Here is a 27078-nt window from a genome sequence, read left to right on the forward strand (position 1 = left end):
ACCCCCGTGAAATGGTCGTTCGACCCCAAATGGGGTCCCGACCCACAGGTTGAGAACCACTGGCCTAGATGTTTTGATTGTCGACCACTGTTTTTAGTTTTTTATAATTGTGCTCCTCAGTGGTATGAAGTTCATCTTGAGCTACTATTGAACTCTCTTTCTAAAGTGATCAATTTTAAAAAAATCACTTTATCCAGTAATGTTTTCATAAAAGTTTGGTTTTCTTTCTAGGTTAGGAGAATCAGGGACTCCAAAACCTTTCCGCAAGTGAGTACAAGTCTACATGTGTGTAAAATAGATTTGGCAATAGTTTCTTACATTATCTGACTACAGCAGAAGAAAGAAAAAGCATCTTCATTGACCTTGGATAGAGACAACTAGAAATCCAAATACATCCATATAAAGTTTTTCTGTGAAACCTAGATACGGTGTAGGGCAAATAGATCCTCATTATAATTTCATTAATTGTTATATTGTCCTTGGGAAATGTACCTTTCCCCTTTTTGCTGAGCTGCAGCCTTGGGTCTCTCTCCACCTAAAATATAGAAAAGGAAGTAACTGAGGATACAATACAAAGCTTGGTTAGATCTCATTTCTAACCCTAAGGCAAATTTTAGTCACCAAAAACCCAGGCTGTGTTATCATTTTTAGTTTGTTTTTCTTACTCTTCCGGCAGCGTGCCTTGCTCAAGTTAAAGAGGCCTTTCCTTTCCCTCTTCCTAGGATGGACAGTGTGAGTGCTGGGGACGTCCAGAGTGAAGATGAACTTTTTGATTTTGACATGGAGACAGACCAGCCCAACTGGCAGCAGCTGGTGAGCCGTGAAGTGTTGCTCGGCCTGAAACCATCTGAAATTAAACGCCAGGAAGTGATTAATGGTGAGTTATGGAGGAGACGTGGGAGAGAATCCGAGGAATTCCAGCCTTGGTTGTTTCATTGTTTTCTGTAACCAAGGTGCTATGTCCACCTTCAAAACTGCAGCGTTGGCTTTCAGTCACACTGTCCAGAGGAAGATTCCTGGGAAGATGAGAGGGAGGTTAGATTGCCATAGCTCTGAAGGCACGGCCAATTGTGGTATATTTGGGGCAGTTCAGGACAGTTGGCATATGCAATCTAGATTCTTATGTATCTAGAGGGGTTTATTTGTTTTGTTGTTTATCAATTGTTACCTTCGGGGAATACCTCCTAATATTATTCTGAAGGTGTTTTTTTCTGCACATTCTTCATATAATCCCTTCTCTCCCTTATGAAGACTATCACAGTGACTCTGTTCGTTGTCCTTCGTTCCAGAATTATTCTACACTGAACGTGCTCATGTCCGTAAGCTGAAAGTCCTGGATCACTTGTTCTATCAGCGTGTGTCCCGTGAAGGGATTCTGACAGCTCCTGACCTGCGGAAAATATTTTCGAACCTGGAGGATATCCTCCAGCTTCATAGTGAGTGAGACTATCTGACTGCTGGATTAATAAAGCACTTACTCAGTCTTATGTGAAAGTGACCGAGAAAACAGTCCTGGGTTGCTGGTTTGTTTGTTTTTTTTTTCCTTCTGAAGGCTGCACTGAGGCTTGAAGGGCTGCCTGGTGTTTTAGGGCAGAGGTCCCCAACCTTTTGGGCACCAGGGACCGGTTCCGTAGAGAGAGGTTTTTCCGCGGACCAGAGGGGGCGTGGTTTTGTGTGCTGCCCTCATCCCGCGGATGGGGCTTTGCTAGTTTCTGCGGACCGGTTGCTGGCATGGTGTGGCCCAGTAGTGATCCACGGACCGGGGGTTGGGGACCCCTGTTTTAGGACCTCAGATTGTGCCGTATAGCTGTTTGTATGTGTGAGAAAGGGTGATGTTAAGCTACTAGAGCAGTGGTTCTCAACCTGTGGGTCGGGAGCCCATTTGGGGTCGAACGACCATTTCACGGGGGTCGCCAAACAACGCAGTCCACCATTTTTTTCCCCCTTTTCCTTAGCTGTGCTACTCCCTTTTATTCTATTGGCTTTTGAAAGCCAATAGAATAGACTCTCTTGAATAGAGTCTAATTCTATTGGCTTTCAAAAGCCAATAGGAATTGTCCAGGCTGTCTCTGCCCTGCTGAGCCCGGCAAAAGCCCCAGTCTGCAAACGGTGCTGCACCAGTTGAGTAGTCCTCGACTTACGACTGGTTGAGTAGTCCTCGACTTACGACCGGTTGGGGGTCGTGGCATTAAAAAGGTTGAGAACCACTGTACTAGAGTAAAACGATGCTTAAATATGTGCTTACTAAGAGCTTCTTATCCTGTCTCAGACTTTAAATTAATTCACTCTGTGAGTCAATCCCATCTATTGAACGAAAAGGGTGTTTATTAAATAGAGGTGGAAAATGATGACAAAGAGGAGGGTGATTTTATGGGGTTGATTATTTTTGGTTCCTCAAAAATATTTTTCAAGAAAATAACCTGGGAGAAGACTGCTTCCCTGCTACCACACTGAACAGCGAAACAATTCAATATGTATTTGTATTGTATTGTATTGTATTACTACAGAGAGCTAGCTTGGTCTAGTGCAGTGATGGCGAACCTTTTAGAGACCGAGTGCCCAAACTGCACCCCAAAACCCACTTGTTTATTGCAAAGTGCCAGGGCTGCATCAGCATTGTGGTGCCCCCGGGGTGTGTGGGGTGTGTGGCCTACTGGGTGGGCGTGGCTGCAGTGGTCATGGCAGACTGGGTGAGCGTGGCCGGCGCCAGTCCCTTGCCATCTCCGGGGGGCCAATGCCGTTTATTCGCTCACTTCCTGCCCTGTCACTTCCAAACGCCCTGTGCTCACTACTCTGGCGAACTCTGCTGGGGCAACGGCACGCATGCCAATAGATAGGACTCCCAAGTGGCGCTTCTGGCATGCGTGCCATGGGTTCTCCACCACTGGTCTAGTGGTTGAAATGCCAGACTAGAAATCAGGAGACTGAGTTTTATCCTGCCTTAGGTATGAAGACCAGCTAGGTGGTTTTGGGCCAGTCACTCTCTCAGCCCACAATGTCAGTTTTGGCTATTAAACGGATCAGTCAATTGCTGTCACGACCAATAGGTTGACCAAGAGGTGGATCTGAAAACAAAGCGGATCCTGCACTTGCAGAAAAATGCAAGGAAGGGGGGAAAAAAGCATATTTTATGTGGCTGGTTGTTATAAACACTCAGAAGCTGGTCTTGAACCAACCAGTAGTTAAGTATCACTGGTTTCAGGCAATTACTTTGGTTTTTCAAAATATCTCTCCGTCTTTCTTTTTCTTTGCTACTTAGCTGGACTGAATGAGCAGATGAAAGCAGTGAGGAAAAGAAACGAGACATCTGTAATTGATCAAATTGGAGAAGATTTGTTAACTTGGGTAAATTAAATGTTTGTGTGTGTGCATATGAAAAACCACACAAGTTTTTTCCTGAGAATTGAAATGTTTGAGAAATAATATATCAGTTGAGCTACAAATCCGCCTTGGCATTTATCTTGTCTAGAAACCTATTATCTGAAACTCTTCCATTCTGGGAGAAATAAATAAAAGGGACAGTATTAAGATAGGAAGGTTAGGCAGCGTGGAGCATGCATGTATTCGCTTCTGCTAAGAAATATCTAGCTGAGTGACTTTCTTATATAATTAATATGTGAATAAGGTAATTTAGCTTAAAGGTCACCATACCTCTTAAAGAAAAAAGGACTTCTTATCCTCTAAAAGTTGTTCACAAAGTCAAGTGAGTGCAAAACTTGGAAGTGATAGGAAGACAAAGCTATTAATCAACTTGGAGAGTTTCAGACTATAAGTTCTCACTTTTAGGTTCTGGATTCAAGTAAAAATGTTTAAAATACAAAAGTGCAGCAAATACAAAAAATACAAAAGTGCATTCATCAGGGCATTAAGGGGTTAATCGGGATTCATAAAAATGAGGCATGCTGGTATTTAATAGCAATATGTTTTATGATAATTATCATTTAATCTTGGGAGCTGTACATGGAAAGCTCATTAGTAATAGGAACCCCTATTTTCCAAAGTCTGTACAAGGATAGAAAGAAAGAGGCAAGTGGGTCTTCCCATGAACTTGGTAACATAGAAACATGTTTTGTCCCCAAGCATCCATCTACTGTGTAAAATAATTGTTCATGCTAGCATTATACCTGCAGATCACCGTTCATGGTTTACATTTTATTTTACATTTTGTACCTGTGGATTCTCATCCCAGTTCAGTGGAGCAGGCGAAGAGAAATTGAAGCAAGCCACGGCTACCTTTTGTAGCAACCAACCCTTTGCTCTTGAGGTGATCAAGTCACGGCAAAAGAAGGACTCACGCTTCCAGACTTTCGTCCAGGTAAATATTGGGGGTTTGGCATCTAGCGGATCCTTGCTTTAGGGCTCCCAGAGATTGGAGGTGAGGACAAAGCATCCATTCATTTCCAAAGTTGAGCTCTTTAAAAAAAAAAAAAAGCTTTCTGAGGCTGCGTCTTAGTTTTTAAAAAACGGAAGGAGAAAAAAGAATTAAATGCCAAGTATCTCACTTGATTTATGGAAGATCTTTGCTAATTTTCTCAGCTGGGTGGTTGGGATTCTAAAATATTTTGTATTTTTTACATGGCACAAAAAAATTAAGCTACCTTCTCCTTTAAGCCTGTGACTGAGATTGATTGCTGATCATATTAAGGCTGAAATAATGATTAGCGGAAACTGTTCCCAGGTTTCACGCTGGACTTTTCCTCTAATTGCTTACTAAAATAGGATTGTTTGCATTTCTGCTTAATCTTGGTGTTCCTTAACTTGTATTTTCTAGCCTGAAACGTGAACCACTAAAACGTTTATAGGGCAGTATCAATTCAGGTAATTATGTTCTTAATAAAAATTACAAATGCACTTGCCCCTTTTCCATTTAGGAAGCTGAGAGCAATCCACTGTGTCGCCGATTACAGCTAAAAGATATTATTCCCACTGAGATGCAACGGCTCACCAAGTATCCCCTCTTGTTGGATAATATTGCAAAGTACTCAGGTACCATGTAACCCATTTTGTTTGTGGCTGGGTTGGGATGTGGCAGTTACAGAGAACTATTTGGATTCAAATTGAAACCTAAATTGACAAATTCTGTTGAAAAATAATTTGCCACCATTTCAGTACCGCTTCATCTTTCTGAAATTCCCTTATCTTCCTCCAGGTGAAGGAGTGAAGTGATGAGAAGTAATTTAAAAAATTAGATCGTTAATAATGAAATAAAATATTCTGGGTATTCCTTTTTGCTATTGCCATTCTTCCCTTTTTGCATTCTTCTTATCTATAATATTAATGCATAAATTTCATAAAGCCTTGATACAAAGTTCATCTTTATAATTTGCTGCTTAAAAGAAGCTTGAAAATGTGGGGCATTCACATTTTGTCTCAACTATTTTGTCTTAGCAGACAAAGGAATGCATTTTGTCTTGAGAATGAGTGAGTGTGCAGTTATGTGTTTCATTCTTATTGTTTCACATTTCACCCGTTTCATTTTTAGAGCAACCTTTAGAGAAGGAAAAAGTGAAGAAAGCAGCAGATCATTGTCGGCAGATTCTCAATTTTGTGAACCAAGCTGTCAAAGAAGCCGAGAACAAGCAGGTAAGAAGAGGGAGATATAACTTGATTTATAAAAGCTGAAGGGACTGCTGGCTCTGAGGTAGGTTTCTGGGTTTATAAATGAGAAGGCTATCCTTTGTCTATCCTTTGTTTTAAAAGGGATCCCAGATCGACCAATTATTGCCTGCCTTCAGCCAATTGTCCTTGGCCAGAATAACTGACTTGAGTTTCTCTTTTCTCAACAGCATTTAGAGGACTACCAGCGGCGGCTTGATTTGTCCTACCTGAAGCAGGTGGAGGGCCCTTTGCTGGATGAATTCAGGGTGAGTGAAAGAAACGAGGGATCCTGAAATGTGTTAAGCATTCATAAATGTACTTTGCTGTTCTTTGTGCTTCTGCTTCTATCCAATATTATTGCATCCGGTATTTGGACTTTAAGATACCACAAAGCAAAAAGAATGGAAAATTTTACATATCTCACCGCATTTGGGGCCAGTTCTGCTCAGAACACAGATGGACCTGGATTTATCAGCAGGCTGGATCAGGCTATATAAAATGAGAATTATTGCCTAGAAAGGGAGGCTTGAAAGGGAAATATGAGGTCCCTTTTTGTCCTTCTTCTCAGATTAAAATTCTTTGGTGCAAAATGACCTACCTACGATAATTATGAAGTGAGATAATCAAAATAACTCTCTGCCTTTTTCTGGTGAACAAATAAAATGATGAATAGGTATTAAAAGATCTCTGATATTGGTTCCTCAAATCTGTAGTGATGGTCCTTCTGAAAAATATTTTGAATTTTACAAGCAGTGACCAGAAAAGTAGTTTCAACACCAAAACACCTAGCAGGAAGTAAAATACAATAAAAATAACAAAACGCCAAGGATCTGCCAATCAAAATAGGTAATTTTTTTTGTTCTTTTTTGGTAGAATTTAGATCTAACCAAGAAGAAAATGATTCATGAAGGGCCTCTGACTTGGAAGGTGAATCGTGACAAAACTATTGGTATGTTGTTACCTGTTCTTTTCATTGAGACTTGAGGATGTTATGTAATTTCCTTAGAGCTAGTTAAGCAATGAGTATTTTGAAACGGGTTGGAAGATAATAAAGGCAGTGCGAGGGCACAGCAGCGGTTTTCAAGCTAGTTCTCAGAAATACGGATGGGCCCAAATGCTTTTTATGCCTGGCTGAGAAATTTTATGCCTTATTATTGCTTCTGCTTGGGATGCAGCCTTCAGTACCTACAAGATAGAAATAACAGCCCATTTCTGTTTTTCTCCTATCACTGCAGATCTCTATACATTGCTCTTGGAAGATATTCTGGTATTGTTGCAGAAACAAGATGACAGATTAGTGTTGAGGTGTCACAGCAAGATCCTGGCCAATACTGCCGATAGCAAGCACACATTTAGCCCCGTTATTAAATTGAACACTGTCTTGGTTCGCCAAGTGGCTACAGGTTAGTAGGACTGAGAATGTTAAGTGGCTCTAACATTGTTTTGAAAAAAATGGTGTTGTCTAATCCAGTCATTGTCCTTGGGTATAAGGATGGGATTCAGGGAAGAATAGCAAGTTGAAAATCATTGCTCATTAAGAAGAACCTTGATGCTCCTCTCAAATTTGTCAGAAAGCATCTAGCTGAACCTCAGTTTTCTGACAAAATGCTCTTTGAGCAGCTCAGTCAAAACAGGAACTTTTCTGGCTATATGGATGTCATTATGTCTGGTCGATCCAGAGAAGTGTATTCTCCAGTAACGCCTCATATCAGTTGGTGAAGGTAATTTCCATACCATGGATGTCTAGCCATCATTCAAAGGAGCATATCAGGCCAAGTGTCTGTTACCGATAAAGGAGAATATTTGCAGCTCAGGGTTGAAATGAGGGTCCTTGATATTCTCTGAGTTTGATTGTTTTCTTGTAGACATTTCATTGCCCAAACCTGGTAACATCATCAGCGCACTGATGATGTTACCTAGTTTGAATAAAGAAACTAAAGGACCCCCCAATTGTCTGTTAACTGAAGTTCAGACACAAGTAGATAATGCAACAAGACAATAGTTCAACCCATACAGACAGGGTCACAGGGCTACAGTAAAATCCATGTAGTTTGGTTACCACCTTGTTATCAGTCTGCTGCTTTATAGCCACCTCAGATTTTTCTGGGGAAAAGCCATAAGAGGGTAATATTCTTGTGGCAGTCTGCTACCCAGTAGATTTATACTTAATAGAAGCAGCCCAGTTTGAATCCAGTTAAATAAAAGTGCTTGCTAGAATTGACTACCCTTAAAAATTGGTTTTTCGTCTCTAACCTTCATTTAAGTATATATTCCTAATTGCGCTTCTTTGTAAGGACCCAGTTTGGGAAAAGAGCCTAATTGTGTTCCATACAGAATTTGTATAATTGATTTTCCAGCAAATAGCATAATAGATGCTGTAATTAAACCTCTGACCTGTAAGAGGTAAAGTGTGAGAATTGCTGCTTTCTTTAGGCTAAGATAAAACAATGGCTAATTTCAGCTATTTGCTTTCTAGAGGATTAAAACATAATCAGTCTTAGATATTTGAAGCACTTAATTTATATTAGTAACATCCATAAGAAGCTCTGATATTAATGACAAAAATGGAAGGACTAACTTTTTCATAGAACTTTATACAAACAGAAGTGAACTGTATGCCCTCTTCCTATTCACCTGTTCGATGATCCTTAATGCAAAATTGCCCATATCAGTCATGACACCTGTACATTTATTCCCACAAAGGATAGGTGTAGGAAATACAACATTAAGAGTCACACCTGAGCAAAGAAGCATACTGACTTCTGAAGTAAACTAGCAGAGCACTTTACAAAACACGCCAACTGTTGGAAAATTGATTGGGGAAAAGAGAAATTGTGTTCTGTCAGTTCAACCTGTGCAGCTGAAGTCCATTTTAAACTTATGTAGTCACTGCAACAGCTACTGTCTTCTTCTCAACCATATCTGATATACAAAGCTGAATTCTACTAAATCAAAATAAGATAGAGGTTCTGTCAGCTTTAACTTGTTCTTTGTTTCTCCAGATAATAAAGCATTCTTTGTTATTTCCATGTCGGAAAATGGAGCCCAGATATATGAACTGGTGGCACAGACAGTTTCTGAAAAGACAGTGTAAGTTGACTTGGGCAAATGCAGACTATTTATCCCTTGTTAAGGAGGGAAATAAATCTTTTGTTCCAAATCTATGAAGGAGCTTCCCTCTAGAACAGTGTTTCTCAACCTTGACAATTTTAAGGCATGTGGACTTCAACTCCCAGAATTCCACAGCCAGCATTGCTGGCTGTGGAATTCTGGGAGTTGAAGTCCACATGCCTTAAAATTGTCAAGGTTGAGAAACACTGCTCTAGAAGTTGTAGGGTTTCTTATAGAACTCTTTGAGGATTCTTCCTCCCATTATGGCATATAAAGTCATCTTTCTCTCCTGCTGATAAAAATGGAACGTAGATTAGAGGAGACTTAACCAAGAAACAAAATTGTAGTATTCCTCATTTAAAGTCAACCTAAATTAATAACATATTAAATATCAACAGCAGGGCTTCTCAAAACATGTCATAGGAAATATTAGTAGTCTTCAGTAAGATACATAGGGCCATCTGTCATCAGTTAGGCAAAAAGTTGGACAGCTTATGTTTCTGCTGTAGGGTGAGAAGCAGGACAGAAAGGATATACTTGCCCTGTTCTTCTCAAAAATTTAGTTTCAATTAGTTCAAGAAGAGCACCCAAGTATGAAAAATAGGGCTATGGCACTATTCAGTTTCAAGCAGAAACTTCAAAGCGACATAGGCACTCTCATTGCACAGAGATCACACATATGTAGAAAAAGACACAATACCTTAAAGGGAACACTGACAGGAATAGAGCTTGTGTCCAAATCACCAGTTTTCTACTTTGGATTTATTTATTTATGAGACTTATATACCGCTTTAAGTGCAAGCACTCTCTAAGCGGTGTACATCAGTAAGCAATGTATATATATATATTTAAATTGCCCCCAACAATCTGGGTCCTCATTTTACCTACCTCGGAAGGATGGAAGGCTGAGTCAACCTTGAGCCGGTGAGATTTGAACCGCTGACCCGCTCAACACAGTCAGCTAAAGTGGCCTGCAGTACTGCACTCTAACTGCTGCGCCACCTCAGCTCGGATTGGAATATCTGTATTTGTATATAGTTTATGGGAAGAGATAAGGATATGAATTGCTTATGAACATCCTGTCCATACAGTTATTATAACAGATAGAGTAGACTTTTAGTCCAGTGAGAAAGGAGACTAAAGTGCCCTGTGGCCAGGAGACAGAGAAGAAGATGTATTTTGGACTAAATTCTTTATATTTGCATTATTTTAGATGGCAGGACCTCATAGTACAGATGGCAGGAACCGTCAAAGTTGGAAGAGGCAGAAATGTAATTCCATTGCCACAATCCGGACCGTGCGAGTAAGTTGAAAAAATACCTATGTGTGAACAAATAGACATTTTGGTTGGTGTTTAATTCTATAGATAGCCTGTAACTAAGCAGCTCTTCCTTTTCAAAAGACACAAGTTGTGAGTGAGGATTCCACAGCCGCATGTGGTTAATTTGTTTTCCTTCTTTGGCTTCCAGGGAAGACCATGAGGAAGAAGATGACCAGCATAAATTGAAGGAAGAACAAACTACCCCAGATAGCAGCAAGCAAAGTCCAGGTAAAAACCAAGGGCATTTCAGTGCATTGCTGATTATGCTGGAGAGCTTGAAGGCTTTCTTGATTGAAATGAGCCTTTCTGGAAAATTACCTTACCTTAGGTTGTGATACAAAATTCTGCAGATGTGTTCCACTTCTTTCTTCCAGATATTCAGTAAGCAACAGTACATTAATAATTTGTTGTATTCTGTTTGACATAACATTCCCTGCCTCCAAAGATTTGGAAGTCTGTAAATATGTAGCTGTCTAATCATAAGTTCTGCCATTTGAGCTGTCCCTCCAGAAGGAGAGCTAAGAGTTGAACTAAGAGACAAAAAGAATGTCACGTACTTGTTCCTGTTTATGCTTTCTTTTAAACTCTTGCATTCATTTTGGCATTTGGTTTGTTTGTTAGATAAAGATTTGGGGCTGAAGACTCCGTCTCCATCAGTAATGATGTCTGAGAAGTCAGAGGAGGAGGAAGAACTTCTGGAAGCCAACAAGCAGTTTGGAGAAAAACTATCAGCAGACTTGCTGATCAAAGAATCACCGGAACATTACAGCCAATTAAGTCCAGAGCTCTCATTCCAAGCTTCAGAAAATCGATGTGCATTGGATGCCCTAAGAAACTGTAAGTAATTGAAGGTACATGAATCTTAAAGGCCTAGGTAGAAATTTTCTCTGATGGATTTAGATGGATTTATTGCCCCTTGAACAAATGAATGCAATCTGCCTTTCAAACATTAAGTAAAAGAAAATCAGACTATCAGCCTATGAATGTATTCAAATAATAACACCAATGTTGTGTTTATACTGTCTTCCACTTTGGCTCAGCTTTCCCTAAACTAAGTGAAAGGTGACTTGGACTGTAACTCCTAACTTCTCTGACTCCTGGCCATTTGACTGAAGGCTGATAGTAGTTAGTGCCAGACTGGAGAAATCTGACTTGTCTTCCAGTTTCTAGGGCAAGACAATGAGTCAGTGGATCCTCCCCATGGGCTTTGGACTCCTGCCTCTTGAGTGATGCTTTCAAGAGAGAATACTTACCAGGATTTTACTTTGATGCTGTCACATTTCCTTTCAGTGGGTTTATTGAAGAAATTACTGATGCAGCAGCTTGGTATGACTGAACAAGAGTCTGTTGAAGACTGGCAGCATTTCTCTGACCACAGAAGAGGCCTGCCAGGGGCCCTTGAAGAGAACATTGTCAAGAGAGGACTTCAGTACTCAGATAACGATGACAATACCCTGTCTGGGCCTAGAAGGACACCCATGGGGACAAAAACAAATGTCTTCGAACTTAGTTGTGATAAATGGCCTTCAAATGAATTGGTATCCCCAGGGGACCCTGTGTTGAATAGTAGGCAGTTGACGGATTCCTTGAGAACAAACCCAGAGCCCCCAACCAAGGAACTGGAAGGAGGAACAAGTGCTGCTGAAGATGGTGGGGAGCACTTTTTTGATGCTCAGGAAGCTCACAGTGATGAGAACCCATCAGAAGGTGAAGTGGTAGATGGGAGGAAGGAGGTAGAAGAGGTGCAGCTACGGATCTCAGGTAAGTCAATCCATCAGTGTACAAATTTGAAATGAACAAGTTATAAAGCTCCTGGATGTTATTGGGAAGGCTGGAGTGCTTCTGAGCCATGACAAGGCCTAGAGTATCTGCTAAATGCTAAATTGTCTCATTAAACGTTCGTAGTAATTAGAGTTTCTTTGGATATGTTTGAAATGCATTGGAAGAGAAATAAATAGAATTTGGAGGTGTGGGGTCAGATTCCAGCCTTTAGCTGTCTCATCAAGGTTGGACCTTTTCTCCCTGATCTTTTGGAGCAATAAAAGACTGGTTAAATCCAGTTAGACTTCCCTTCTGCCCACTCAAAATCCCATTCAGATTGCCAGTTCCCCTACATGGCACACGCTTTTAACAAATTGGTGCCTCTCTTTTCTTCCAGAGCAAGGGCAAAATATGGGGGGAACTAGTTGGCGATGGTACAACAGTAGCAAAAGTGTATTGAGAAAGGACGTTTGCATGAGGTGCACAGATACATATAGATTGGGTTATATGCTCACCCAAGCCATTGATTTGCTTGAGCTGTTCATAAATGGGAGCATTAAAGTTGTTCTCTTTCCAGGAAATTATTTGATCCTTGATGGATATGGCACAGTACAGGAGAGCTCCACCGATGAAGAGGTAACTTCGCTAGTTCTACAATGCATTGCAGACAAGAGCACAATGGACTCTGCCCGCCAGCAACCTGGGTCAGGGGATGCCCAGCCAGTTACAGCTAGCTCACCATTTGCAGAGGAATTACTGGCCTCCCACTGGCAAGCTGCAAAGGAATCCAGTTCAGATGTGTTAAGGGCTTCCTTCTCTGTCGAGTCGCGTACCCTGATGATGCGTTACATGCAGAACATAGAGGCCAGCCTTCAACATTTGAAGGTAGCGTGTCCCATGTAAATGTATTATCTTTGGCCTATATATTTAAAAGAAAAAATGAGTGGGTTTTAAGGGATTGGAGATTAAGAGGCTCGTGGGGTGTAAGTCATTCAGAGAGGTGCATGTGCGTTTATCTTCTTGACTGATTTTTCACAGTATCTTTTCAAACTAATGCTCAGTTCTGCACTATAAATTCTAAAATCAGGAGAATCAGATGTTCTCTAGAATATATATAATTATGTCTGTCCCTTTGCTGACAGGGTTGCTCAAGATTAAAGATTTGTCCTAATTTTTAGAGACATAAATGAAAAATGAAAACCTTGGAAATAACCCTGAGAAAGACAAGCTTTCATGTCTGGAAAATGTTAGAAATGACTGTTAGAAATGTAAAGGCTGAACTCAATGTTGATTTATCGAAGCCAAGGTGTTGAAACTTCTTGAGCCAAAATTAAACAAAAACCTATTTAAGCCTTAGAGGCTCAAAAACAGAAGAGTCAACATTTTATTTAGAGGAATCTAGTCGAGCCAACAGTACTAAGATCAGTACAAAGATTTGATGAGAGCATAGTGTCCTAAATGGAAGTGGGTTTTGCTACCTTATAAACAGATTCTTGCTTAACTTTGGCTTTAAGCATTTGTGTTCTGCTGTCAAAGATCAAACCTTTATTTTAAGGTAGCCATTTGGTGCTCTCTAGTGTCCAATATTCAGAGTTGTTTTTATTAGTTTCACAGGATAAACAAAGGTTTTCCCCTGACAAGGGATCCTTTCAATTAGCTTCAGAGTCTTAAATCAAGTCCCTCAGAACTTTTTAATCTGTTTAAAACTTTCTAATGGCAACAATAACCATCCTTTTGCTGCATATTCCCCCCCCCCCTTTTTTTATACAAAACTTTAAACTTGTAGGTAAACTTTTTTAAAAGGATTGAAGGAGAGAGAGAGAGAGAGAGAGAGAGAGAGAGAGAGAGAGAGAGGTTGTCAAGGTTGAGAAACACTGCTAGAGTTTTTTGGCAGCCTGCATCCCCTATCCAAGCACCACTTTTGGCCACAGTGTGTTTCTTTAGAGTAGTTCACCATCATAGCTCATCAGAAGCTCTTCAAGTGTATTTGATGGATTGTGTTTTTCAGGAAGTGGAGGAAAACTATGCTGCTCTTCTTCAACATAGGCTGGCTGGCTCCATCACCACGGAGGAGCATTTGGGTATGCCTGTCCTGTTTCTCTGATATAACTGAACTGATAGGAAAGTAACGTGTTAATAATTTTGCAGGATTTAGCTCCAAGGGAAGTTACTGTGTGGACCTTGTTGAATTCTTCAGTTTTCATGACACTAAGTTTTTTTTAAAAAAAACTGGATACAAAACATGATGGATCAATGCCTAATTGTGCTGATTGCACATTTCTGGCCTGGTGTCCTGTCTGCTCAGCATTTTCCATTTTGCTAATATTTACTAGTGTCCCTGTCTAAACAAAGACTCCCAAAATTTTTTGTTGCCCCATTTTTATATTGTGCATTATTAAATACATTGCATCAGGGAATAAATGTGGTGGCGACATTTATTTAAATGTCAATCAAAGAAAATTAAATTTAATTCGTGGAGATTAAATTGGCATGCCATTCAAAGGCCAAGTGTAATCCCTCGGCCTGGAAAATATTGCACATCCCTTAATGAAAGGAACAATTGCATCTAAATAGCCAGTTGGGAAAAAAATTGTCCCCAAATCTTTCCAGGTTCAGAATTTTGACACGAGTTGGGAAATCAGTAAAAACAGTATCTGCATTCAATTCTCAGAACTGAAGAAGCTTCTTGAATGAGAAGCAAAACGTTTCAAAGGGAAAAAACAAAACAAGTTTCCTTTTGGAAAAGCACCTTTGGGACAACCATGACCTGGATAATTGAGACTCTCCATAGACATCCTTGGTGGTTTCTTTTCAGCACTTTTTTCTGTTTCTATTTTTGTCCTCAGATAAAAGTTAATCACCTTCTTGCCAATCGCTGGAGATCAGATGGCACCTTCTACCTTGAGTCAGCCTCTGCTAGCCTCAGCCGGCCTCTGCCTGGACTCTCTTGGCCTTAGGCCTCTTTCAATGGACCCTTTAAGGGGGAGGGGGCTCCACATAGTGGAGAAGTGGGCAGTTTTCCTTTGAGGTGTCTGCACTAGCCTTTCAGGGAGAGGGGGGGTGATTTAGTTCACCTCCTCTTGCTACCAGAAATTCCAAACAGAGGAAAAAGAGGAACAGAAAGAAGAAACCAAATGTATAAAGTTCTGGGTGTAGGATATAAAAATGTATCTATACATTAAAAAAAAAATCAATGTATTTATTTGACTTCATTCCGTGTACTGAAAGCACACTTTAATTTGTATTTTATTTTGCTTTTTTAAAAAAAATGATAGTGCCAGTTTGCTAGGTTCCCAGCATCTTTCTTCTTCTCCTGAACCCTTATTCTAAACTGAGTTGTGTGTGTGTCTTGATTTTCCCCTGGATTCTGCCAACAACCAGCCTGTTCTTTGGAAGAGGTTCTTTGTGGAGCAAAATCTAGCAGCATGCAGACGGCCTTTCTTCTTGTGCGATTTTGTGTGCACTTATATAGCCAGGGAAGGATTTGAAACTGGCAACTAAATTTCTCTTTGGGGAATGCCTTTATTTTTCCTATATTGAATAAAAAGAGAAGGATTTGGAAGTTGTTTTCCCTGCCCAGGTACTGATTTTATTGTGACTTCCCTTTGAAAGCAACAGCTTGGTATTTGTAGCTAGGGGTGGGAGTGGGTATTTTGCCAGTTAAGGGAAAGCAATACATTTGTCACAAATTCCTGAGGTCACCATGTTTCTAATAAATTGTGAGGAGTAACTGCTGCAGAAGTTAGCCACTATGTTTTGAAGGTAGGGGCCAGAATTGTTCATTATCCAGAAGTGTACCTTACTGACCGGTGTGGGATAGACCAAGCAAGCTTGGAATAGTGCTATTTTTTCTTTTTATGCAAAAATGCTCTGAAATCATACTAGTAACTTAGTAACATCCGCAGTAGAAGAATCAGAGGAACAGACACATCTGGTATAATTTCAGTGCAGTGTTAAGAACCTGATGTTGAAGAACTGGACTTTTTCAAGCTTCATGGCACTGATGTAGAAAATAAGATACTGAGTGGGTTGTCTATGTTGGGTAAATAGTTTTTCCATTCAGGATACATCTCACTTGAAAAAGGTTTCTCTCTGTACCGGCTGTCCAATCCTTGGGCCAGATCTAAATGTGCCAAATTCTAGAAATCCCTTTAATGTTTTAAAATCATGCTGAATGCGCGGTAAAGTATGGAATATCTTTTTCTTATTTTCAGCATGAATGTTATAGAATATGCTCCAATAATGCAGAGAAACATTTTTTGCTGTAGCCAGGAATCTAAAATCATTTTCTACTTACACTGCAGTGTTTCTCAACTTTTGACAATTTTAAGGCATGTGGACTTCAACTCCCAGAATTCCACAGAGTTCAACTCCCAGAATTCTGGTAGTTGAAGTCCACGTGCCTTAAAACGGTCAAGGTTGAGAAACACTGACTTACAGGGAAGAGCTGCAAGAGAAGGAACTATTTTTTTAATTCCCCCCCCACCCTAAATATTTCCAACCAATTTACTGGTGCCTATTGGGGGAAAAAAACTTCCCACTTGTCTGGGTCGCCGACCCTTCTTGAGAAAGTTGGAAGCCAGCAAATATTCAAAAGGAAGTCTTTTCAGTTTCTTGTTACCAGGGCCAGCCTGCTGATTCTCAGTTTTAAATTTTACCCTCCTAAAATTCCAAGCAATTTTCCAAATGGAAAGATCAGGCCCATATTACAAATGACCCTGTTTTTAAAAGTATTTCCTTATTTTCAAGTGTGTACGTGTTTTAGTCACTTCTAGGTGAGATGGGCAGCAAAGAAGTCCAATTAATAATTTTTTTCCTGGGTCCTCGAACCATGGCATTTTCACCTTCCCCATGCTTCAGTTCCACATCTATGGAGCCATAGAAAGTCAGATTCACATGTAGACCTTTCCCTAATATAAGTAGGTGAAGGAGCCAGAAATTGGTAAAAGTTTGGTGACACTTGGATGCCGCTCTTTACAGATATTGTGGCAAGGCCTGTGTCCAGTCCTCTGTCATACCTCTGCCATACGGTGCTTCAGAATCCTGAAAAAGAGAGATGGGGTCAGGATGCCCAAAGGCCAGGCCAAACAGCTGAAGGGCCATCCAAAAGCTTCTTTGACTTCTACAGAGGATATATCAATTGCCTCCCCCCTTCTTCCTGGAGAGTAAAGCAGAGTACTATGTTGTTGTCTTCCTGGTGGTTTCTTTGTGTCGTATGTATGTGTGTGTGTTTTTTTCCCCAGGCTTGTCTAGGCCACCAATTACACAATCTCCTGTTAAGGGCATTATTATTTTATGATAGGAAAGAAAGTAGTAAGAAACGGGGAATCACCAATTGCTTCCAGCATCATAATTGAATATTTTGCAGGAGATGTCTCGAGTCCCCTCGCACGTCTACTGTACAACAGGCCCCGGGCACGGATCCATTTTTGCGAAAGGGGTCAACCCTAAAAATGCACTTTGTGGGATTCCCATTGGGATTGAACTTTTGGATCCTTAATGTTCTAGAGCAGCCATGAGGAATTCCAGCCAAAGAGACTTTCCCTGTCCTTCCCCACTGGCTGTGATCATGTCTTCCTTGGGCTCATCTTTTTCTCCCTCATTGTCTCTCCTTCCTTCCTTCCTTCCTTCCTTCCTTCCTTCCTTCCTTCCTTCCTTCCTTCCTTCCTTCCTTCCTTCCTTCCCCCCCCCACCCTTGGCTAGCTGAAAATGATATAAGCAATGAAATTCTTTTTTTAATATTATGTTGTGCTACTGTCATATTTAGGATGTCTTTGTTTTTAACCTGGATTTATTGGAGCAGCATATTGGAATTTGGGCTCAAAAGACAAACTCCGAGTCTAGAGACAGCATCCTTGCCTCTTGGTTTGCATGTCCTTTGATTGTATACCCAAGACGAGTGTTTCTGAACTTTTGCAAGTTTAAGATATGTGGATTTCAACTCCCAGAATTCCCCAGCCAGCATTGCCAAGGTTCGGAAACATTGCCCAAGGTGAAGAAAGTTGGTTGAAGTTGGGAGAGTGGATTGTTTGGGCTTAGGGTTGTCCAGAACTATAAGAAGCTATAAATACAATTCATAAAAGCGATTCTGCTTTCCAATCCTTCTGTATTTTGCAGCGATGGTGCTTTAATCTGCCAGATGCCGCTCATTAGCTCTGAATTCTCCTCTTGTTACTTCCCAGTTGACTAAACCAGCACTGGACAGGCGCGTCTCAAGGCCTGGCAGACTGCAAGGCACGCGTTCCATTTTTTAAATTTTTCTCCCGTGGCCCTACTGATAGCTGAAAGAGGCTGAAAATAACGGTCCCCAGTTCCTGTCCTGAGGTCTGCTTGCCATGACCCAGGTCATTCTAACCCCTCAAAGCACTACCAATACATCCTTGCCTTGCTGTCTGCGTAGACGTGATTTTGTCACTAATCCACAATGAGACATTGAGCGGGAGACAAATGGAAGTCAAATTTTCTTCTCTCGGTTTTGGGGGTTACCTTTTGCGTAACAGTTCTGCCTCACTGCCTGCCAATTTGCCCCCAATCTACCGTTGAGAGTAGAAAAGGCAAGAAATAGGATTGCTTGATGGAGGGGGTGAAATTCATAACGGTTCCCCTATTGCAGTGTTTCCCAAACTTGACAATTTTAAGGCATGAGGACTTCAACTCCCAGAATTCCACAGCCAGCAACGCTGGCTGTGGAATTCTGGGAGTTGAAGTCCTCATGCCTTAAAATTGTCAAGTTTGGGAAACACTGCCCTGTTGCTTTGGGATGTTGGATATTCTTGACTGTTGATAGCTTCTGAGAAAAAGGAGAGAGACTTTCAGAACTAAAGTGCAAGCAAAGTTGCATAGGTGAAAGACCCATACAGTATTATCTTTTACTCTGCCATATGTCAGGTTAACATTTTGGGGTTTGGTGGAAACACTACTTTATTTGTGCTGTTTCATCATCTAGAATCTTAATGCCGGTTGTACGTTTGATGAATGAATTGCATCTCCCTCTCTCTCCTCCCCCCATTCCAAAGAAGTCCCTTATTTCTCTTTATTCCCCTCGCCCCTCCTCCAGCACCAACTTATAGGCAGATGCTGTCCAAAAGGATTCCGCAGCTGGAATGTTACTCTGCTCTTCTTTTTTTTTAAAAAAAAAAAATGGAATTGTTTGTTGTAATGCTCTAACTGCTAGAACTGTATTTTATTTGCTTGCCATGCATTTACTCCTTTTAACAGATTCTGCTTTTAAGGAAAAACACAAAACTTCAATCTGAAAATATTCTTTGGAAAGGAAAATGCAAACACAAACAAAAGGACGACAACAATGAGACAGATGAAATATCCTTGTATTTTTAACTGATCATGTTTGAATGTCTAAGGAAAGAAAAAGAATTTATTGTTCTAATTATCCAGATGTATGTATGTTTGTAAAATAGCTCTTATTAGCTGATAAGGTTGTATGTTTTTGGAACAAAATATTGATCATTAAAAAAAGTATTGAGTTTTGTGGGTGTTTTTGGATTTTGGGAAACTTATAATTAAAGCTTTCAGATATCAGTAAATAAGGTTAAAAGAGCCAACATTTGACTGTGGTGTTCTTCACACGGTTTAGAATTTAATTTACCTTTCTGAGTCAGCAATACAATTATAAAAGATGGCCTTTTTTTCTCCCAAGGTCAGGGCTTAATGTAATACATGGAATAGCTATAGCTGGATGGTACCTGCACATTTCCCAAGTCTCAAGGTCACGTCTCTGCATTTTGATCTTGAAAGTTCCTTGTTGGATTGTAAGCTGAGGAGGCCTACTTTTCAAGAACTGCTGACCCTCAACAGACAGCAGTTTGGATAGTTTCCAAACCAGGCTTGGAAAAAGGAATGTTTCCAAACCAGGCTGACAATGACATTCTCTTCTGGTGCACTTGGTATCAATTTTTCAGTTTTGTGAACCAGCGTTTCCAAAGAGTCTGGGAGATAACAATTTCGCTTAGATTCTCAGCTTCTTTTTAGGCAAAGAACTTGTCAGAATACTATGTTCTTGCTTCCATATTTATGGGGAGTGAGTGGAGTGGACCCATTCCATTTAGGAACTGAACCACAACATCCTTTTTTTCCCCTGAAGACCCTTCTGGGGTCATTTTGAAATCCAGAGGTATTCTGAGCACTAAAAATGATGCTGGAATTTTGCAGCATTTTTAATTTTCCTGGCTCTTATTGCTACTATATGTGAAACAGAAAACCAAGCAATAAGATTAATTGGACTAATAAACATGTATATTTTATTCACTTGTGTATTAGCTGTGCAAATAATTTTATTTACACATATCAATAGCTGGCTAATATGCTATATTTATTTGTCTAAACAGGATGTTCAGAAGAGAGAGAAAAGATTCTCAGAACAAACTCTTTTCCCTTCTCCCCCTCCCACCCCCAAGCTCTTTGAAAAGAAAGAGTAGCACAACTATGGAGAAAGGACAGAATTAGGTATGTATGACAAACAAGGGACACCATCTATGCAAAGACAGTCTAGTAGTTTGCTTGCAAGCACAGCACGTTGCCCTAAAACGTAAGGAATGACAATCCTAAGATTTGCAAGACCTAGGTGTCATTTTGTACATAACATTGCCACAAAGGTCTTTGTCAACTTATTAAAATATAGCTTCACTTTTCTACTTTAAAAAATTACACATAGCTTTCACAGCATGGAAAAACTGTAAATATCAGCAAAATAATAATAATGTGTAATTGCAAAAGGAAAAGACGCTGCAACTCAGTAGGAATTGGAACCTTCTCCAACTTCATCCATGTGCCAATTTGATGCACAGCCTTCCATTGAGCATGTCTTTGGGCCTCAGGCAGGAACTGGAATTTTCAAGCCGTCCATAATCTCAAGGAGCATCATCTGAGCTATACTTTATGGTTCGGATAATTCAAGGATGACTTTGCAACTGTTTACCAAATAAGCTAAGTTTAGGCCAGTAGTTTTTCCTCTATTGCTTCAAGGTCATCTAAGCCAAGAATTCCCAGTCTTGGCAACTTTAAGAAGTATGGACTTAAACTCCCAGAATTCTGAAGCCTGGGGAATTCTGGGAGTTTAACTGATCCAAGCCATAATGAAACTGCCACAATGAAAACATGCCTTGACAGAAATGGAGTCTTGAGAAGTTTGCTATTTTCCCAGTCTCAGTATTGCACATTGTTACTTTCTGTTTGTTTATTTGAGCAAAACAAAAGGTTTAAGGACACCACATCTAGTTTATCTTTCCATTAGTCTGAATGTGAGTTTCTATTGAACTGAATCCTGGCTTCCAATACTCAATTGTTTGGGACTATTGAAATATTTGTAATCTTCCTCTATCCCTCTCCCCCTTCCTCATAATCTCTGTATAAAAGATGCCATTTATTTCTACGTAATTGTTCATTTGAGCTCTATTTTGCGTTTCTGATGATAAGCCATTCTATTATCTTGGACATTTTTTTCTCACGCCGTTAGTCTAGCAAAAATAATAACTGATGTAAGACAGACTCCATTGTCATCTTCTATATTTTCCTAAAGCTATTTCTCTCAAAGCTTAGCAAGAAGATGAATGGGGACAAACAATTTATTTATTTCTCATGGCAGAAAAAAAAAGCCATTTTCCTAGTTCCCTCTCCCTTTCATGGAGTTGTATTTATATTGGAGGAAAGCGGCAACTACAAAACAAAAAATCTTGAACAGAAGGTAATAATAATAATAATAATAATAATAATAATAATAAAGTTGGAAGAGACCTTGGAGGTCATCAAGTCCAACCCCCTGCTCAGGCAGGTAACCCTATACCATTTCGGACAAATGGCTATCCAGTCTCTTCTTAAAAACTTCCAGTGTTGGAGCATTCACCGCTTCTGGAGGCAGGTTGTTCCACTGGTTAATGGTTCTAACTGTCAGGAAGTTTCTCCTTAGTTCTAGGTTGCTTCTCTCTTTGGTTAGTTTCCATCCGTTGCTCCTTGTCCTGCCTTCAGGTGCTTTGGAAAATAGCTTGACTCCCTCTTCATGAAAGCCCCTGAGATATTGGAACACTGCTATCATGTCCCCCCTCGTCCTTCTCTTCATTAAACCAGACTTATCCAATTCTAGCAAATAGTGACTTTCTCTCAGCTTCCAGGTCTTGTTAATTTGGACCCATCTTCCAAAATTAATGAACTTGTATTCATTTCTGCTCCACATCATTAGAACTGAATGAGTCATTTCGAATTGGGTGGCCGTATAAATCTGGTAACTAAATTCATGTAAATGTGTGGCATCTTCTAGTAAGGCTGAACAATGGGAAATACACAAACAGAAAGCATTTCTTCTACAGTGTCTTCCTAAAACAATGGAATTGGAAGAGGCGATGGTAGTCACCAACTTAGAAAGCTTTAGAGATTGAGGTTCCTACTGCCAATTGCAGGATGATGCCATTGTGTCCTCAGCTGCTGCTGCTGGGCTTCTTGAAACATGAAATCCTTATTTCTGGATGATTAAATTCAATCTAAATAAATAAACGCATCTGGTCACTACTCCAGGGCTGGAGTACATAGGGCATCTAAAGGAAGGGAGCTCTTTTTCATGTTTTCCAAAATCTTTTCTTTCTGCTTGGGCTAATCAGTACTTTAACCTATTTAAGTGGATCTCCATTCTCTCCCTAGGCCTCAAATGGAGTGAGGAAATGATGGGTAACTGGCCGATTTGTTATAAGCTAATCTGCTTTCATGCAGATTTTCATGCTTTTGCCTGCCAAATGCTCAACTCCCATCCAGCCCTGTGTTGGTAGAAGATTGATTCAGAAATCTCTACTTGGGTTCAGCTGTAAAATATTGTGCCTTCTAAGGCTGGTGAGAGGCACAGCAATCACACTTAAGACTTCTATCCTTTACAGCCCTCTCTGTGGACAAGGTCAACATATTAGGTCCTCATTTTGCCGACCTTGGAAGGATGGAAGGCTGAATCAACTTTAAGCCGATAAGGAGTGAACTGCTGGCAGTCGGCAGGATTAGCCTGCAATACCGCATTCTAATTACTGCACCACCAGGGCTCAAATATTAGTCCTTGACTTGACAAAATAGTCCTTGACTTACGATTCCATCGCTAAGTGTCCGGGTTTGTGATCTTTTCTGCTGTGGTTGTTAACTGAATCCAGCTTCCCCCCCCCCCCTTGACTTAGCTTGCTGGAAATCAGCTGGGAAGACCACTAAGATCACATGACTAAGATCACATGACCCCAGAACGCTACAACCGTCATAAATGCATCCCAATTGCCGAGCACACGGATTTAGATCACATGACCGCGGAGCTACTGCAGTCATCCTAAGTATGATCAGCCGCTTTTTTCAAGGACCGTCGTATCTACAAACAGTTGTTAAATGAACAGTTGTAAGGTGAGGACTATCTCTCTGCACACAGCCGATCGTTATATGAGGGCTTCCTTTGCTTTAAACGCATACAAGGGTCTCACTTCACTTCCAAAGAGGCTTCAAAAATGACCGTTTTCATTCTAGCATGTTACCTAAATAAGGCAGACAGAAGTAAATATCTTTTGATGGAGATAATTACAGGTTTGTCAATACCAATCTAAGGAAGCTTTGCACAGACTTTGGCAAGGGGTGATGTTTATGGGCAACTATTAGAAAGAGAAGAGCTGGTGCTATTTTTTTCCTGCAAGAAAGATCTTCAGCGTTTCCGCAATCTGAAGGGAGTGGTTTTGCTGTGCAATATCAAGTGATCCCTGCTTAGTGTTGGGCTAAAGCCTCTGATGCACAGCTGAAGTGGACCCTGCACACAATTAAGGAGCTCCCAGCCACCCTCAAATAATGTCATCTATCAGAATCTCAAAAGTGTTCCTTCTCTGTTGCAGCACCTGACCTCTGGAATAGCATCCCTCAATAGCCCCCCCCCGTGGTCTCTCTGTGATGATATTATGAAAATCTGGCTCTTCTCCCAGGTCTTAGGGTGGGGGGGGGTCCTCAAACTTGGCCATTTTAAGACTTATGGACTTCAACTCCCAGAATTCCCCAGCCAGTCAGGGGAATTCTGGAAGTTGGAGTCCACAAGTCTTAAAGTTGCCAACTTTGAAGACTCCTGCCTTAAGGTAAGGTGGCTGATCAGCCCCTGTAGATTTTTCATGCTGGAATGGATGGCTTTCTCTTCTGAAAGTTCGTGAGCAGGCTTTTAAGTTTTTACTGTTTCTCTAAAGCAAGTAATTTTCCTTTGGTTGGGGTTCATGCTTAATGAAAAATACATTTAAGTCATAGAAGATGTAAACCTTTGAAGATGTTAGTGAAATGTTGTCTCTTAGAGGTTTGATGGACTGTAATTTAGAAGACATAGTAAAGGCATAATACACCTGCTCTATCTCCTTTTTATAATACAGAATATTATGCCCCTGAAAATAGGTGATCTGTTAAATTTCAGCTGCTTATTTCTCAATATTCCAAACACTGCAGAAATAGATTTAGGGTTTACATTGGTGTTCAAGAGATGGTCCTTTTCCCACAACTGGTAAAAAAAGTAAATTGTGGTGCTTAAAATTACAAATGTCACCTTGTTTGCTTAAAGCCATTTTAGCTGAGCAGCAGCAGGGCGATAGCAGGAAATACATTTTTCCTGAGTTCAACGCAACTCAAATCCAGGAAAATGAGTTTAGAGCTGCCACTCTGTGTTATTGCACAATTCAGTCTGCATATCAACAAATTAAGGGCTTCCCTTGTTCTGAAGCACAACTTTAAGACTTTTAATTGTGCGTATGCACATGTGTGAAATACAAGCCATCTCAACTGAATTGAATCTGACTATCAGCTTGCATTTAAATAAATACTTGCTACTAAAAAAAAAAAAAATCCTTGTAAGCAATATGGTAGACATTTGCCTGATCACTTAAGAGCATCTGTTTCATTGATTCCAGCAGGATTATCTATTTATTTGATGGGCCACTTAGATGTTGACACACTACAAATAGTGAACTGGGTCTTGGAAAAAAAAGTGATTTGGGGTACCTTTCTTGACTCTTTGACCGCACTCTGCATACACACCCAAACTTCTGAAACCTTGGTTAATAGGGTTTTCTCTCTCTCATACTCTCTCTCTCCCCCCCCCCTTGGATGGCAACCATCAAACCATTTTCTTTCCCCAAACACCGTTTCATTCATGCAACTCAGTCTTTCTACTTCATTTGAGTCAGCTAACACTCTCTGAGAAATGTGTATAATTAGATGTGGGAGGGCGGGGAGAGGAGAAATGATGGTTTACAATGGCTATTATATACTTCACTGCACCACAATAGTTTACTCAGATCTGTTCTTGCCTATAAAATTGTTCATTTGGATGTGCTAGCAAGAAACGGCATGGATATTGGGATTCAGGAGGTGTGTGTGTGGGGGGGCAGGATACCGAAACCCACTTGTATCGTTGTTTAACTGGACAAATAATTCTAGCTTATTTGCCAGCCTTTCCTTCTACAAGAGGCTACGAGAAGCATCTGATTTTCATCCTAAATGGGTGCATGGCCAAAATGTGTGAATCGTGAATGGGTGAAGGAACGGAGGCTACCTTGAACCAATCAAAGCTACCTTGGCTGTATCCCAAAGGTGTTTTTTTTTCCCCAAAGGACATAAACTGAAGAAGCTTCTTGGATGAGAAGCAAAATGTTTTCAAATCAAAAACCGAGACAGTCCAGTTGTCTTTTGGGGGAAAAAAAAACACCTTTGGGACGTCCATGACCTCAATGATTGAGAATCTCTATAGAAATTGGATCTAGTGGATCCTTCTTTTTTTTTCCAGTCCAGCTATGTATCCATTTCTTGGGCTGATCTACCTAGAAGGTCTGACAGATGACTTGTCATGTTGTCAATCTACTGAGGTTGGGGGACCCAGATTCCTGCCCCCATGAATCCATGCCCTGTGTTGTAAATTCAGACTTTCGGTACAGAGACTGAATGCCAGAACATTATACTTCTGCAAAGATGCTATTCTAAGAAGAAAAAAAATAAGGTGAATCTGACGTTATTCCTTCCTCTTTTTCCCTACCTGTCTTCTAATGCCTTCTGTGAAGGTAGTTCCTTGTTTTTCCCGCTCCTGCCCCAATTCTATTTTGAAACTGCCGTCTTTTGTTGGCAGAAGGAAACTGGAGAAATAGCTCATTAATTGAAGGTTTAAAAGCTTTATTTTTCCTGCTGTTTGAGAGCAAGCGAGAAGAAAAACAATAAACGGTGAGAATATTCCAAGGGCTGGATCTTACCAAGGGGTGTAAAGTGTACTGCAGGCCACTTTAGCTGACTGTGTTCAGCAGGTCAGCGGTTCAAATCTCACCGGCTCAAGGTTGACTCAGCCTTCTATCCTTCCGGGGTAGGTAAAATGAGGACCCAGATTGTTGGGAGCAATGTAAATATATATATATATACATTGCTTACTGGTGTACACCGCTTAGAGAGTGCTCGCACTTAAAAGCGGTATATAAGTCTCATAAATAAATAAATAAAAGAACAGATTTGAGATACCAGGGACAGGTAAGATGAGAATATTGACAAAAGGAACACCTCCACCTGAACCTTATGGAAATAAAATGTGATTGCTGAAGTTTTCGTGCAACCAGGTAAGGAAGGTCAGCTGACTTTGGCTGATGTTAAAGAGGTTGGAGCTTGTTCAATTTGGATGGGGCACCAATAGGAAATCCAAAAGCAACCACATCATTGGAGTGCTCCCCCCAATTACATCTATCTATCCCATGAGGTCTGGCAGAAGAATCTGGCATAAATAATACATACATAATAGTCACAGAAGAAGACTATGACCAACCACTTCTAACAATAAAAAACTACAGTGATGTTTTTGACAAAGTAGGGCTAAACTTAAGCAGATTAATTACTCCTGTTTTCCTGTTTTACAGTATGTGGTTCCAACATCCTGTGTCTCCCCCCCCCCTCCATCTCATAACTACATTTAATGGCCAAACTTGGGTGAGCTGCTGGCTGTACTTTCCAGATTGCCCAGCTAATTTTTGAAGTAGGCCAAAATAGGCCTCACTTCCCTCCCTAAACCAAGATGTTACGTTTTTGGGGGACCCTCAAAATGTCAGCGGAACAGGTGTTTGTGTTCCTGAGCTCCGCTGCAAAATCCCGATGAACCGTTTTAAAGGGAAAAGCCATATTGTGGTTGGCTGGAAATCAAGCCAAGGCATTTTTTTTTTTTTTTGAGTGCTAGGTGGAGATTTTTGTATTAATGCACTTTCCCCTTAGCATGACTGAGCCATCAATTGCAGGGAACGCCGACTTGGCAGCAAGAGACTGAGTCAATT

The 27078-nt window shown here is 40.5% G+C and overlaps 1 protein-coding gene across 5 annotated transcripts in view; it reads left to right on the top strand.

The window, feature by feature from the left end:
- ARHGEF12 (Rho guanine nucleotide exchange factor 12) overlaps positions 1-19348 on the top strand; it is an 82469-nt gene extending 63121 nt beyond the window's left edge. For all 5 annotated transcript variants that reach the window (XM_039365693.1, XM_039365692.1, XM_039365694.1 and 2 more), the window contains 18 exons: positions 232-267; positions 723-877; positions 1290-1436; positions 3260-3345; positions 4190-4315; positions 4872-4986; positions 5483-5583; positions 5787-5864; positions 6472-6547; positions 6834-7001; positions 8601-8688; positions 9923-10012; positions 10179-10258; positions 10652-10867; positions 11321-11791; positions 12369-12676; positions 13800-13872; positions 14638-19348. In XM_039365693.1, coding sequence (XP_039221627.1) covers positions 232-267; positions 723-877; positions 1290-1436; positions 3260-3345; positions 4190-4315; positions 4872-4986; positions 5483-5583; positions 5787-5864; positions 6472-6547; positions 6834-7001; positions 8601-8688; positions 9923-10012; positions 10179-10258; positions 10652-10867; positions 11321-11791; positions 12369-12676; positions 13800-13872; positions 14638-14648 — 2425 coding nt within the window. In that variant the 3' untranslated portion in view covers positions 14649-19348. The remainder of the gene's footprint in view (positions 1-231; positions 268-722; positions 878-1289; positions 1437-3259; positions 3346-4189; positions 4316-4871; positions 4987-5482; positions 5584-5786; positions 5865-6471; positions 6548-6833; positions 7002-8600; positions 8689-9922; positions 10013-10178; positions 10259-10651; positions 10868-11320; positions 11792-12368; positions 12677-13799; positions 13873-14637) is intronic.
- The last annotated feature ends 7730 nt before the right edge of the window (positions 19349-27078 follow it).

This window comes from Crotalus tigris, unplaced genomic scaffold (assembly GCF_016545835.1).
Source record: "Crotalus tigris isolate CLP2741 ecotype Arizona unplaced genomic scaffold, ASM1654583v1 scf7180000020151.727365, whole genome shotgun sequence".
Classification (NCBI taxonomy): domain Eukaryota; kingdom Metazoa; phylum Chordata; class Lepidosauria; order Squamata; family Viperidae; genus Crotalus; species Crotalus tigris.